Source organism: Natator depressus, chromosome 2, assembly GCF_965152275.1.
Source record: "Natator depressus isolate rNatDep1 chromosome 2, rNatDep2.hap1, whole genome shotgun sequence".
Taxonomy (NCBI): domain Eukaryota; kingdom Metazoa; phylum Chordata; order Testudines; family Cheloniidae; genus Natator; species Natator depressus.
The window spans coordinates 101,229,030-101,245,227 of record NC_134235.1 but is presented as its reverse complement, the minus strand read 5'-3'; the positions used below and the strand labels follow the sequence as shown (position 1 = coordinate 101,245,227).

General features: G+C 39.0%; 1 protein-coding gene across 2 annotated transcripts in view; it reads right to left on the bottom strand.

Moving 5' to 3' along the window:
* ATP9B (ATPase phospholipid transporting 9B (putative)) overlaps positions 1 to 16,198 on the bottom strand; it is a 283,165-nt gene that overhangs the window by 228,067 nt on the left and 38,900 nt on the right. For both annotated transcript variants that reach the window (XM_074944742.1, XM_074944743.1), the window contains exons 3-5: positions 14,033 to 14,183; positions 11,148 to 11,261; positions 33 to 141 (exon numbers count right to left, since the gene is read on the bottom strand). In XM_074944742.1, coding sequence (XP_074800843.1) covers positions 33 to 141; positions 11,148 to 11,261; positions 14,033 to 14,183 — 374 coding nt within the window. The remainder of the gene's footprint in view (positions 1 to 32; positions 142 to 11,147; positions 11,262 to 14,032; positions 14,184 to 16,198) is intronic.

The window sequence follows — 16,198 nt, the reverse complement described above, 5'->3', positions numbered from 1 at the left end:
AAAATACTTAATAAAAAATGTTTTTAACCAACCTCGTATTGTAAGCTTGCTATATAACTGAGAGTTCATTTCCTTGTCTCGCTGGTAACGTCGAAATTCATCAACTGCCTCACGCACCATTGTGACAGCCAAAACAAATCCCTGTTCAAAACATAATGATATAACACATTTCCCAAAATGGAAAATTTTTAAAAAAATACATAAAAAGGAACATGACAGTAGGAGAAAAATGTATATATGGAGTATTTCATCATTTTTGACAGCTCAGGGTTTTTTTTTAAACCTTTTCTGTGAATCTAGTTCATCTTTACTGTAGAAACACAACTTGTGAAAACATTTTACAAACATAAGAACAGCCATGCTGGGTCAGACCAAAGGTCCATCTAGCCCAGTATCCAGTCTTCTGACAGTGGCCAGTGCCAGGTACCCCAGAGGGAACGAACAGGTAATCATCAAGTGATCCATTCCCTGTCGCTCATTCCCAGCGTCTGGCAAGCTGAGGCTAGGGACACCATCTCTGTCCATCCTGGCTAACAGCCATTGATGGACCTACCCTCCATGAATTTATCTAGTTCTTTTTGAACCCTGTTATAGTCTTGGCCTTCACAACATCATCTGGCAAAGAGTTCCATAGGCTGACTCTGCATTGTGTGAAGTACAAGTATTGAACAATTTTCATTTCTTGGCATATTGGCATGGTTCTCATGGGTGACTTTAATTTTCCTGATATTTGCTGGGAGAGCAATACAGGGGTGCATAGACAATCCAGGAAGTTTTTGGAAAGCGTAGGGGACAATTTCCTGGTGAAAGTGCTAGACGAGCCAACTAGGGGGGGAGCTTTTCTTGACCTCCTGCTCACAAACAGGGAAGAATTAGTGGGGGAAGCAAAAGTGGATGGGAATCTGGGAGGCAGTGACCATGAGATGGTCGAGTTCAGGATCCTGACACAGGGAAGAAAGGTAAGCAGCAGGATACGGACCCTGGACTTCAGGAAAGCAGACTTCGACTCCCTCAGGGAGCGGATGGGTAAGATCCCCTGGGGGACTAACATGAAGGGGAAAGGAGTCCAGGAGAGCTGGCTGTATTTCAAGGAATCCCTGTTGAGGTTACAGGGACAAACCATCCCGATGAGTCGAAAGAATAGTAAATATGGCAGGCGAAACCCGCTTGGCTTAATGGTGAAATCCTAGCGGATCTTAAACATAAAAAAGAAGCTTACAAGAAGTGGAAGGTTGGACATATGACCAGGGAAGAGTATAAAAATATTGCTCGGGCATGTAGGAATGAAATCAGGAGGGCCAAACTGCACCTGGAGCTGCAGCTAGCAAGAGATGTCAAGAGTAACAAGAAGGGTTTCTTCAGGTATGTTGGCAACAAGAAGAAAGCCAAGGAAAGTGTGGGCCCCTTACTGAATGAGGGAGGCAACCTAGTGACAGAGGATGTGGAAAAAGCTAATGTGCTCAATGCTTTTTTTGCCTCTGTCTTCATTAACAAGGACAGCTCCCAGACTGCTGCGCTGGGCATCGCAACATGGGGAGTAGATGGCCAGCCCTCTGTGGAGAAAGAGGTGGTTAGGGACTATTTAGAAAAGCTGGACGTGCACAAGTCCATGGGGCCGGACGAGTTGCATCCGAGAGTGCTAAAGGAATTGGCGGATGTGATTGCAGAGCCATTGGCCATTATCTTTGAAAACTCGTGGCGAACGGGGGAAGTCCCAGATGACTGGAAAAAGGCTAATGTAGTGCCAATCTTTAAAAAAGGAAAGAAGGAGGATCCTGGGAACTACAGGCCGGTCAGCCTCACCTCAGTCCCCGGAAAAATCATGGAGCAGGTCCTCAAGGAATCAATCCTGAAGCACTTACACGAGAGTAAAGTGATCAGGAACAGTCAGCATGGATTCACCAAGGGAAGGTCATGCCTGACTAATCTAATCGCCTTCTATGATGAGATTACTGATTCTGTGGATGAAGGGAAAGCAGTGGATGTAGTGTTTCTTGACTTTAGCAAAGCTTTTGACACTGTCTCCCACAGTATTCTTGTCAGCAAGTTAAAGAAGTATGGGCTGGATGAATGTACTATAAGGTGGGTAGAAAGTTGGCTAGATTGTCGGGCTCAACGGGTAGTGATCAATAGCTCCATGTCTAGTTGGCAGCCGGTGTCAAGTGGAGTGCCCCAGGGGTCGGTCCTGGGGCCGGTTTTGTTCAATATCTTCATAAATGATCTGGAGGATGGTGTGGATTGCACTGTTAGCAAATTTGCGGATGATACTAAACTGGGAGGAGTGGTAGATACGTTGGAGGGCAGAGATAGGATACAGAGGGACCTAGACAAATTGGAGGATTGGGCCAAAAGAAACCTGATGAGGTTCAATAAGGATAAGTGCAGGGTCCTGCACTTAGGACGGAAGAACCCAATGCACAGCTACAGACTAGGGACCGAATGGCTAGGCAGCAGTTCTGCGGAAAAGGACCTAGGGGTTACAGTGGACGAGAAGCTGGATATGAGTCAGCAGTGTGCCCTTGTTGCCAAGAAGACCAATGGCATTTTGGGATGTATAAGTAGGGGCATAGCGAGCAGATCGAGGGACGTGATCGTTCCCCTCTATTCGACATTGGTGAGGCCTCATCTGGAGTACTGTGTCCAGTTTTGGGCCCCACACTACAAGAAGGATGTGGATAAATTGGAGAGAGTCCAGCGAAGGGCAACAAAAATGATTAGGGGTCTGGAACACATGACTTATGAGGAGAGGCTGAGGGAACTGGGATTGTTTAGTCTGCAGAAGAGAAGAATGAGGGGGGATTTGATAGCTGCTTTCAACTACCTGAGAGGTGGTTCCAAAGAGGATGGTTCTAGACTATTCTCAGTGGTAGAAGATGACAGGACAAGGAGTAATGGTCTCAAGTTGCAGTGGGGGAGATTTAGGTTGGATATTAGGAAAAACTTTTTCACTAGGAGGGTGGTGAAACACTGGAATGCGTTACCTAGGGAGGTGGTAGAATCTCCTTCCTTAGAAGTTTTTAAGGTCAGGCTTGACAAAGCCCTGGCTGGGATGATTTAATTGGGGATTGGTCCTGCTTTGAGCAGGGGGTTGGACTAGATGACCTCCTGAGGTCCCTTCCAACCCTGATATTCTATGATTCTATGATATTCCAGCAAATTACAAATGATATAAAACTTGTAATTTGCTGGAAAATAAATATATATGTGCGCACTAGAGGGAAAAATTTTAGACATAATTTGTATTTTAGAAGAAATTAACATCTTTCAAATAAGCCACTGCATTTATTTATACTATATATATATCAGACAACTTTTACAGTCCAAGAAGCGTTCCTCACACAGTGATTTTGGGGACCTATAGTTAGGGTTGCAAGGATTTTTATCAGTAAAGATCTGTAAATGTTGACTTCACCATATACACACACAAAACAAATACTTTCATCAATAATAACTGAAATATAGATAAACAGCATTTTTTGCAATTTGCCTGAGAACTTATTAGCATTTGATTTAAGGATATTTCTATATTTTGACATGTGATGCTGACAATTTGTGTTTTCACAGTTATGAAAGCTTTTAATCTTTTTGAATCTTGATGTCTACTGTCATTGAATTATTTTCCGCCCACCCATAATTTCCTGCAACTGAAAATTTAAATAGACAAAAAAATTAAACATGCTTAAAAATAAACATTGATATTATCCATCAAAATTATGAAAAAATTAAAAACCAAATTCTGCCAAGCCTACCTATAGTAGTGATGGGGTAATCTCATCTTGCTTCTTTTAAAAAAAAAAAAAAAGTTTATTGTCCTTTTTCTTACAAAGATAGGCAGAAAAGGGTGAACTGAAGTAAACAGATGGCTAAATTGGAAAATTTGTCACTAATTTTTCCAAATTAGTTCTGGCTATTCACAGTCCTCCAAACACTGAAACAGGGCTGACCCTTTAGGTTTTGTGAAACTCCTGACCACAGATCCTTCAATTTTGGGGAGTACTCCAATTCAATTCACAGCTATGAAGGGGTAGTGCCCAACCAGGCTCCTAGAAGCAGCCAGTATAATCTCTGGAAACACAAAAGAGGGAAAGCTAAGTAACAAAAGGCAGAACAGTCTAGGGGACGAATCATGAGATGTATTTACATTTAGTACTTGGCACTTAGCTCAAATCCCTAACTTATCCCTATATTATTCAAAACCTTATGTTTATGTTATTTAAACCTGACTTGCCAATTAGCACCCTAAATTAGTTATATGGCCTATGTCTCTAAAAAAACCACCCAAAAACAAACAAACACCGAAAAACTGAATTTCATCCTTTTTCTTCAGGTTCCCCCCCAAAACACACACACACTCCTTTAGAAATGTACACACCTTATTAAGATTGACCAGTCATACTCTAAAAACGTCCCAGAGTCTTTTATGTAGTTGACAGGCTACATTGCTATCAAGCCATCTATGTAGAATTCTTTCCATACAGATTTCACTTTCAATTAATGCCCTAAGGAATTGGTGGGGGGAGGGGGTGCCACTATTATTCTGAATTTACGAACTGTTGCCATACCACATCATATTAATGTATTACTTTTTCTTTTTGGAAGCAATGTTTCATGCGAGATCATTTTACATAATCAAAATAAAACATTGTGTACCTGTAACAGAGAATTTGCTCTTAATACTTTCAGATGTACTCGTTTTAGCTCACCAAGGGCATTAAACTCCAAAGTAAAAATATAGGGAGAAAAATTTAACCTTTCCTGCCTGTTAAGTACATTTTGTATGGACATGAAAGACAGACATTTCAGCTTGAATTTGAATTTTTCTGGAACTCTACATACTGTATTATGACAATTCTTATTAGACCTCTTAAGAATATCATGACAAGTAGTCATTCTGTAAAATGAGAATGGGGAAAATCTGCTAAAGAAAGGTTTATATGTATAATTTTAAAATTATATACAGCTTCTGTTTACATCCAACCAATGTGATTGGTGAGGACATCGATGGAAGTTGCAAGAGCAAACAGAAGTCAATATATATAGTACACCATCCTATTTGGTTTGTCAAGTGTGTACATCTTTAAGTGACCGTGGCGATCTGTTAGATGATACAGAAAAAGTGACCTATTTGGCTATTAAAAGGAAAAAAATAGCTATAGAAAATATTTTAACCGCCTAAGCATTAAAGGTTACCTATTTTCGAAACAATAGCAATAGTCTCTCTTTAGCAGTAAAGTTTACTGCAAGTGGGCCTTTCCTTAAAAAAACCAAAAACCAAAACCAACGCTATCCAAAAGACCTGATATAGAAAACTTCTGTGTCTTACCAGTCAAGTGTGTTTGTCTAACTGTGTCAGACAGTCTTCACAGTGAGGTATTCCCCATTTCATACCAGCCTGGAGGCATACTGTACCTTCAAGCTCAGACTTATGTCTGCCACTCAGGAAGAACCCTCCGGACAAAAGTTTCCAAAGACCAAAAATACTTACTGTATAAATATTAAGAGGGGCAAATCAACGCGAACCACTTGCAGGAAAACTAAAAAGAAATGTAAGGGTTTCCAAGAGGAATATGCTCTCCCCTTTTCAAATTACTTAACAAGCGAGCAATAGCCACACAAAATTCTGAACATATTGTAATCCCTCAGGAAAGGATCAGATTATCTGACATGGAGAGTCCTAAAAAGAAAATTCACAGGTAAGGCAAATTTTCCCTTCTCTGGCCCCTCCATGGCAGACTGTCTTCATGTACAAAGCAGTTAATCATCCTTAGGGAGGGAAGATTCAATTGAACTATGCAGAAGTTGGAAAAGGAATTTAAGAAGGCACCCCATTTACCAACTCTACATCTGCAGATAAGAAGACAATTTTATGATATTTTGAGAAGTGCAAATAGACACCACATGGTGGCCTTATAGATCTCAGTGTAAGATGTGAGTGATCACACAATTTATTATTTTATTACTATTGTACCAGGAGCCACAAACATGCACCAGGACCCCATTGTGCTAGTCACTATACAAACAGAACAGATGACTAGTAATGTGCTTGAAAGGGGTTGTACTTGAGGGTTCAAATGCCTCTGCTTTTATTTCCTTGATGACCCTGCTCACATCCAACTTATGCCCTTCCAATTCCTTATGATGTTTGGATTCAGACAGAGGAAAAAACTTCTTCCTATAATATGCTGAAGATTATGGTGACCTTGAAGGCCTGGTCAGTTTGAAGAATTAACATGCCTTGATAGAATATGTATAATTGAGATTCCATAGAGCCCATGCCAAGCTCCAAAAACATCCCTGACTGAGGTGGTGGTAAATAAGCAAGATAGTTTCAGTGAGAAGAGGTGGAGTAATACTGACTGTATAACGGTTAGAAAAGTGGTTTTATAACTACCTGCAGCACACATTGCAAGATCATGACAGGAACTGGCACATTACTGGAGGATTAATTAAAGAGGTAGTCCTGAGGAATCTGATGTGATGGTGATCAGAGATTCTCCTTACTTTCTTACAGTGCAATATTTGCAATTGCAGCCTTGTCTTGCCGAAGACCAAGGTCAGACCAACTTATAAAAACTCCAATTTTGTTTAGCTGATTTTGCCCTGGTGTATGTCTTGTAATACCAACATCTGGACCTCATTAAAGCAATTAATAAGGGCCATTTGCAAGTTTCCTCTGAACTATCAGAGGATATTTCATGTTCTTAGAATATCAGTGACTATAGTTTATTCCACTCAGCATCTAAAGTGATAGTTTAAGCAGCACTGGATTTTAGTGTAGAGTAGAGTCTCTGCCGTAGTATATTCTTTTGACTCTGGATCTTGGCAAAGGTTCATTTCATCCAGAATTGGGTCTGAACCTGAGGATCATTGAAAAGGTGACAGAATCACCATGGCCTGTTCCTTTTGCAGTCTTTTTTGCCATCTTCACCCTCAATGGTTTTGATGGAGAGAGAAGGCATAAAGGAAACGTTAGTGTCACTTTGAAGACATAGGGTCTACTTCTAGAAGTCCCTTCTTCACATAGTACCTGTTGGTTTTCCAGGCCGATCTGGACATAAGATTAATCAGTGGGCTTTCAACCGGATTTGAGATACTTGGAAAGGATAACCAGTCCAGATTCCTTTCCCTTGGTTCTAAGTGCATCGTGCTGAACCAATTGACCCTGACTTTTCTTCTCCTTTAACATGTAAAATCCTGAGGGACAGAATGAAAGCTTCTGCTCAGGACATGATCAAGACTGCTTCCTTGAGCAATCCCTGAAGTCTTCATATCAGCTTATTAAGGAGCAGTTTCTGAAGCGTCATCTGCTGGAAACAGAGAAGTAGCCTACTGGTCACACCTCTAGACAGTTTATACTCTCCTTCTCATGTGTTGCTTACATCACACCCACTGTGTCTCACATGAGTACAGATGTGCTTCCCTTTCCTGGAGCCTGGTAATCTACACAGATGACTATGTAGATGCTGAACAGTCTTAAGGATGAATTTAACAAGAGATGCTAATATTAGCTCCAGCCCAAGATATTTATATACTTATCTGCAGCAACTGCAGGCTGGAAGTGAAGCAATAACTGTGCAAGGTATCCATGTACGAGACCAGCAAGCTAAGGAGCTGAATCAGGGATTTTAGTTTAGTAGAGATGTACCAACATGTAACAAATCAGAGTCTTCTCCTGTCTCTCTTCTGAAATAAACATTGTCTTGAACAGTGACTAGACAGCTCTGATACTGAGTTTAAAAGGTTGCAAATGCTTCTTCCCCTTGTTCACTTAAAGCCTTATTCCTGCAGAAAGAGCACCAGATGCTACGTTCAGCATAACAGTGACCTGTGAAGGAATCCTGGTGAGGTCACCCAGATAACAATAGATGGATCTCTCTTTCTCTTCAAGGAAGAGGTGACTAGGGTGTTTGTGAATACCTGTGTGGAAACGGAATCTAAAATGTATTGGAAATGTTTTTCATTGTAGCAAAATTTAAAGATTCTCTTGCGATCAGAATGAATATAATCCCCTGGAGATCTACTCGGAATATGAAAACATGGGAGGATAAATGTTGTTACACTTGATTTCAGTATTTACCTCTGAAATTCATTTGTGACCTTACTGAGAAAGACCTGAAATCTAGGACTGCCAGCATGTCACTGCTTCAGTTTGATAGCACTGAGGCTCTGGTGCACTTTTGAAAACGTCCATTCTGTAAGAAACTAGCTCCATTATTAAAATGTGTAGATCAACTATTACATTCTTCATATTCTGATACTATAAAAAGATTTGTTGTTGATGATGTTGGTTTGCTTTTATTTTATTTGAACTTTGTGTCCCAGGGACGAGTGAGACACAGTTCTATTGAATCTACTTTTCTGAATAGCTCAAACACTGATTTTCCCAAGATGTTAGCCTTCCACATGGAGGCCATTCTGAAGTTCCCCCTCTTAGAGAAGTAGGATCCTCAGAATTAGGGAAAACCAAAGCTAATAAGAACTGTTCACATTCAGCAGTTTCCCAAGGAAACCCAGTCAGAGTCTTCCAACTCTCAGAAATGACTGCAGTGGTCTCTTTCTAATGTATCTTCTCAACACTGGAGGAACATCCATTTCAAAGGGAATGCCAATGAAGTAACATACTCTGGAGTCTCTCACTGGACAGAAGACCTTTATTTTCCCTTCTTTTCGTCCATGTCCTGGCCTCAATGACTGCTCTGTATCTTTACTCCCCAAAGAGCCTATCAACTGAAGATGTATAAGACTGACATGATATGATGACTGTGAAACACATTTCCATATGAAGAGCTACTTCATGGGCCACTGTTATAAACTCTACAATGTAGCGTAAATCTTAGTCAGTTTAAGCATTGGTCCCAACAGGAATTACTAGGAAAATCTACATACGAGGCACGGGGTTGTTAAAATGGCCTTCCAGTCGAGATTAGTCCAGCATAATCTGTGGTCACAGCCAATATTGCCACAGTTGAAGTCAATGTATCCAAGTTGTCTCTGAACGATGATCCTATTCTCCTCTTGTCAGTTCCTAGCAAAGGAGTACTCCCAAGGAGTACTACTTCATATGGTACAGCTGCGTCCCCTTGACTAACAAGGCTATAGCAGGCTCTGCCTTACGGAAGAGCAATGAAGTCTTTTAGTGTATGTGAAATTTATGAATTTGCATGTTATGACATTTTGCCTTAATAGAGAAAAAATACCCCTCCTAACCACACCCTTATACTGGATGAAGAGGCATTACAGGACTCTCTCAAGTTAACAAAAATTTGTGTGTTTTCCTCCAAAAAAACACAGAAGCGTGCAAAGACAGATCCCCTACCCTATGCATCCTTAATTCTGGGAAGTCCAGATGAGTGAGTGCTTTATCTTCATCCAAGCCCTGACTTAGAGATTTCCCCTCACCTTTGGAGAATATTTGAAAACTGACTCGAGAGGTTTTTAAGACATCAACGGGAGCTTTGAAGGTAATGCAATAAGCTAATTTACAGGAAAACTGAATTTTTGTGCTGCTCCTTTAAAAGCTTGCTGAGAGGCCTTCTCCTTTATTGGTCCCTGGGCCAAATCCCTGAGGAAACACAGGGGAGAGTTACAATAGAGACTTAAAAGTGAAAGATGAGAGGCATGTTCCCTACAAGTTTCCCAAAGGAAAAGAGCAGCCATTTTTTAATCTCCTGTGGGACCCATGTAGGCTAGAAGGGGAGAGAAAACATTCTCATCCTCCAGGGAATGGAATTTGAATCATTTGAACATCCTGCCCACTGCTACTTGGTTCTGGATGAGTGGAGTCTAGTCTCAGAATGGAGCTTTCCTGAAGCCTGTTCAACCATCTTGATATGAGCTTTGCTAACACACAAACTGCAAGCAGAGTTCCCTTGCAGCCTTCTCAACTGCCTCAACATAGACCTTGCCTACACCCCAACTGGCAGCTTCATCTTTGCCCCCAGTAACCTAATGAGGGGATTAACAATGGGGACATTTCTTGCATTCAGTCTTCCCTTGCTGCTTGCCTTAGGCTACATCTGCACTACAAATCAGGGGAGTGATACTCAGTTCGCATAAACGTACTCACAATAGCTGGATAAGAGTTAGTGCAAGTATAAAAAGTAGCATAACCATGGTAGCACAGGCAACAGCAGCACGGCTTCGCGGTGCTGAGTACAAACCCACCTGAATCCCATGGGTACATACTCAAAACAGCTGCCGCTGCCCACGCTACCATGGGTACACTGCTATTCATACTCACTCTAGCTCTCTCTGAGCTACCACGAGTATGCGTACACGAGCTGGGAGTCATACCCGGAGGTCGTAATGTAGCTGTACCCTGAGGATATCCTGTATCCCGAGGGAGATGCCACCACTAAATCCTCCTTAGAAACCTCTTTTTTTGGGGGGGAGGAGGGGAAGGTGTGGGGTGGATTGTATCAGTTACAAGGAGAATAACCTTGAAGACAATGAAGAAATAGAGACAAATGTAGTTATTTTTTAAGATCTTGTGATTATTTTTTAAGATTTTTTAAGATCTTGTAGTTATTTTTTAAGATCCTGCTACAAAAAGAGACCTTGATTCTGCCATCTGTATAGTTTGGAGGAAGAGAATTCTGGATAGTTCCTCTTGAGGGGCAGTCCTGAGTGAAAGAGCCAAAGATCTTACCTGCCTCCATTTACTTTGGAGACAGAAAATGGTGAAGATTATCGGACATGCAAGGGATGGAAGAATTTAAACTTCTCACTGTGCCCTCTCATACAGATGAAAGCTACAGAACATCGGAAAATACTATATATATCCATTTTGCAGTCAGTGTTTGATAAAGTCAGAAACAAAATTAGTTAATGTACCAAATGTTCTGTACTAAAACTGATATTTTTCTTTCACATTTCAGTAGCTACCACCAGCTAGATAGGGAGTACTAACAATTTAGATAAGGAAGTAATTCACACAGGAGCTGCAGAGCTCCTGGGGAGCAAGAAATACTTTTGGGAACATCTGCCCATAATAGTTTAAACAAACAACTGAGCACCCTGCCAGCGCCACCTCCCCCCCGCATATTAGAACATAAGCATCTAAAATAATTTTTAAATTTTATAAATAAAATTCTAAAATCAAAAGCAGACTAATACTAAAACCTGTCTTATATCAGCTTTTTGTTTACCAGAGGAGCCCAGTAGGTGTACAGGTAGCCTATTTTCAGTGCAGGTACAAACTGTGAGCAGGACACGATGAGAAAATAGAGATTCAAGAAAAACTTGAACTGTTCATATAAAACCTAAAATGAAAAACAAAAGAAAAACAGAAAAAATTACTTAAAATTTTATTTCAGGAACGTACATGAAAAAAATGTTACTTTTTCCATAAGTATAAATTCATTATACTGCATGTTTAATAAACTTAGTTCATTATCACTTTTTATAGGAACCATTACGTACAGAGAAAGTCATTTTAAATTACTTGAATTCAACCCATAAACAGCAGCAATCACAGGCATAACGATCACTGAATTTTCAAGATATACTAGAGATTATTGAAAATAATACATCTCCATCTATCTAATCTGGATTAAATTACTGTAAAATGGTTTGCCCTGGAATTAACTCCAACTATCTGCAGTCTGCCCTACAGCAACAACATTCAAAAATCAATTATGATTAAGGTATTTTAGTGTTTGTGGTCCAAACTTGGATTTTTAAAGACAGTAGTTTCTTTTTCCTCATGGTATCAATACAAACCAAAATTCAGGTTGTCTGGGTGACCTAATTTTGCATATCAGTAACTCCACAGTCCCGACACAGGGAGTATGTCAGCATCCTAACTGAAACAATACTGTGCTCCAACAAGCCGCAGTAGGCAGAAAAGCTTCTGGGAATAGTTATTAGCTACTACAGGGTACAGTAGACCTGAGGTTGCTGATTTATGCTGGGAACTGAACTAGTGAGCATGAACATGGTGTTCAGCCACCTTTGTTCCCTCTTTTCAGGTTCCATCTCCAAGCAAATATCTTCATAGGCAGTGGAAAGAAATTACATGAGAACAAGACTGTCCAGGGGAGTCATGAGGGCATGAAAATTTTATGAGACACTTTTTGGCCTTGTGTAAATGTAACAAGATGACCATAAAGTAAAATGTAGAAGCAAACCGTAAAATTACAACTAAGGGCCAGATGCACTACAACATTATGGAAGTTTCAACAGAAGTCATTCAATAAGTACAACATTTATTATTAACTTATGAATACTATTAATGCTTACAGAGAGCAGTTACATAAATTATTTACAGGACTGTACAGTGCTGTAATTGTTAAAATGATAAATAGCTATGCTGGAGTGATATTGTGTTTATGTTCATAATAAAACATTTTCCTTTGATGTCTAAAATGTTTGAATTATTTCACAAATTAATCTCGGCAGGGTGATTAGCTTTTTTCTCCTCACCAGTGGTTTATTTAAAGTGCCAGTTAGCATAAATTAACAGTTAAAAAACTGACACTCTTTAAAAAAAATCAAAATAGGATTCCTACTGTGCAATTATAAAACATTTTCAAAGTATCATATCTTCTTAGGAAAAGAACCTGAACCGTGCTATCTCCCTCAACAGGTAACAGCAAATTATGGCTCACCTTTCCAGGCATCAGGAACATGCCTTGTGACACATATTTTTAACCACAACAATCAATAGCTTACCGTATACTTAATGAACTTTGTGACCCTTATGAAAGTATACACTGCGTAACCAATCTGAGTATTTAATAATTTAAGCCAAGGAAGAAAACATTGGATTGACTCAATAAAGATGAGAATATTTATCTGCTTGAGATAGTTGACATCTTATTACCCTGACAAAAGATCAGTCTTAATTATGGTGCCATTACATTTTTTGAGTTTTAATAAAGAGACATATTAGATATCAAGCATTTGCCAGCTACTGGATGAATGTGGTTAGAGGTATAGGCTCAATGCTCAAAATAAAACAGGTATGATTACTTAAATTCAAAGGACAAAACATTTCTACATTGAAACCTACAAGACAATTTGTTAATACAAAAAAAGACTCCATACAAACGAAAAATGTATCAGTAAAAATTTATATGAAATATCAAAAATGCATGCTATCATGATTTATCATTTAGTCACTGAAACATCTCTCCTCAAAAGTTATATTTTCAGCAGAACTGATAAAAAAAAATTTAAAAATCCAAAAAACAATGGAACAGCTATCCAAAACATTTGTAAAGTCAATTTGTAATTTATGCAAAGAATGAACACTGAAGGCAAAGAATTCACTTAAATCAACTCTGTTAAATAACAAAAAAAAATAAAAAAGCTACACTGTGACATTTGTTTTTAAATAAAATGGAAAACATTCCAGTCTGCAACAAACTCTACTTAAAAGTTGAATTCAATGCATAAAAGAATTCTGCACTTTAAAACCATAATATGTAAAAACAGATCTGAAAAGACAGCACATTAATTTTAAACTAGGTCTTGTTAACATTGTCCTTAAAATAATTTAAGAGCAACCAAGTCCTGTTATTTAAATGGAAAATTTTTGACTATTTTATTTATAGTTATTGTATTTTCTTATACGCACTTACTGCTGTTAAAGACTTCTGCATAAGAGCATGAACCTTCAACTATTTATTCCTCATTTAAAGTCAAACCTCTGTGACAAAATAATCATTTCCACACAATCAGCTGTGATAACACAGAGAGGATTATAACTTCTAGTGAGGAATAAAGAAATGCAAAAGAACATTTATCCCTGAATTTTTAGAGACAGCATGGAATTCTAGCTACATGACTCATTGAATTACATGCAAATTGCACTTCTATAATCTGTGCCCTTTTGAAAATACAGTGAGATTAGAAACAAAAAGTCTTACTCTCATGTAAGGGTCATCACTAATAAGGAGAATGAGAAATTAAATACAGAACGCATGAAGTAGATAAGAATATCTATTTCTTCAGACTTTTTTTTTTTTTTTAAAGGTACCATAAGGGGCATAAACTAAGCCCACTTTCAAGTAATCATTAGTAGCCTTACCCCAGGTATAAATGTAAAGATATTGTATTTTTGATTTTTTATAGCATTTCTTGGATATTTTTCTTCACATTTTTCAGGACATCCCAGCCACACCGTACGAGCTTTTAGCTCTTTCTTTCTTCTGCAAATGTTTATGAGCCAGTCACAGCAACTGTAAAGAACAAGAAATATTTGGTTTAATTTTTAAAAAGCTATTCTATGCATTATGGGCAATATTTTCAAACCTGGAAATCTGAAGTTAGGAGAATGTATTTAGGCCCTCAGGTTTGAAATTTTGGCCTATGTCTATATCATAAATAAAGTGTTGATTGTTTCAATATCTAGTGTAGGTGTAGAGTATTTCTAATACTTAGCCTTACCTGTAAAAATTATGTGTTGCTGCTATCACCTTCTTAACAGGCTTTTCAAGATAAATCTGTTTGTTCTGTTACTCACCTTCCCTCAGAAAAATGAACTCTAGATTTTGATTTTTAAAAACTGATTTTTGCTGTTATTGAAATACAGCTTAGTTACTGTCTCTGCTGAGATTTTTACTCATATTCATGCTGCTAGACATATTCCTTAAAAAAATATTTTCATTAAAGTCTAAATGTGACAGATCATATGAGCCGAGCCATGAATAAGTAGGGCTCACTGCTAGCAGATTTAGAAGTCCAACTGACTGATGAACCCAGGCTTTTTGTTTCGTTCAGAAACCAGACTAAATTAAGCAAAAATGGTAGCTTTGTGTATCCGAAGTACAACCATAAAAAACAGGGCTTTTCCAGATGGCATTCTCCTCTTCTTCTAATGGCAGCCACCCTCAACTCTTCAGAGGGCAGTAATTTTTTAGTGTGCTGGAGTAATTACTTCACCACAGCTGTCTCAAACCTAATAACTGCATTAATTAAGTGAAGGGATTTTTAGGGTGCGACTTTCCTTCATTCAGTCTCAGCTCTCTCCCTGCCAACTGCTGGCTATGTTCCATACTAGCCAACTTCTAACCTGGAATACAACATATTCCCACACAAAAAAACTGCATTAAAATGGAGTTAAGTTACTGATATGTACTCTCAAGGATAAAACACATTACAGGTATGTTGTAGTACGATATTCAGTTTTATGGCTACATCTAAAAGAAACCCTAACCTGTTAAAGTAGGAATGCACAGTAAGGCACCTAAACAACCTTAACTCTGCCTTGTAATGATGGTATGCAATAACCAGATGATTACAATCAAGACATTTTAGTGTTTGCTTTCCCAGATTAGATTAACCTAATTTTTAAAACATTTTTTTCACCTCATGGTATTTCTAACAAGGCAGGGGGTCAAGGCTGCTTGTGTGCCTTTCTGAATTTCTTTTAAGGTCTTGTCTTTATGACTAGTTAGTGCAAAGAAGCTGGGGAGCAAATCTACAGCACTCCAGCATGCCACACACTACCTGATTGTGTGAAACCTGCTACCACCCCCTGAAAGTTCCCTAGTGTGCTTTGTTTACAGTAGGGAACTTCAGTGAGCAGCAACAGAGTCCATACAGACAGTGTATGACACACTGGAGCTGTCAAGGTTCCTTCCCCACTCTGAACTCTAGGGTACAGATGTGGTGACCTGCATGAAAGATCCCCTAAGCTTATTCTTACCAGCTTAGGTTAAAAACTTCCCCAAGGTACAAACTTTGCCTTGTCCTTGAACAGTATGCTGCCACCACCAAGCATTTTAAACAAAGAACAGGGAAAGAGACCACTTGGAGACGTCTTCCCCCAAAATATTCCCCCAAGCCCTACACCCCCTTTCCTGGGAAAGGCTTGATAATAATAGCCTCACCACTTGGTACAGGTGAACACAGACCCAAACCCTTGGATCTTCAGAACAATGAAAAATCAATCAGGCAGGTTCTTAAAAGAAGGATTTTATTTAAAGAAAAGGTAAAAGAATCACCTCTGTAAAATCAGGATGGTAAATACTTTACAGGGTAATCAGAGTCAAAACATAGAGAATCCCTCTAGGCAAAACCTTAAGTTACAAAAAGACACAAAAACAGGATAGACATTCCCTCCAGCACAGCGAATTTCACAAGCCATTAAACAAACAAAAAAAAATCTGATGCATTTTCTAGCTAGATTACTTACTAACTTTACAGGAATTGGAAGGCTTGCATCCTTGATCTGTTCCCAGCAAAGGTATCA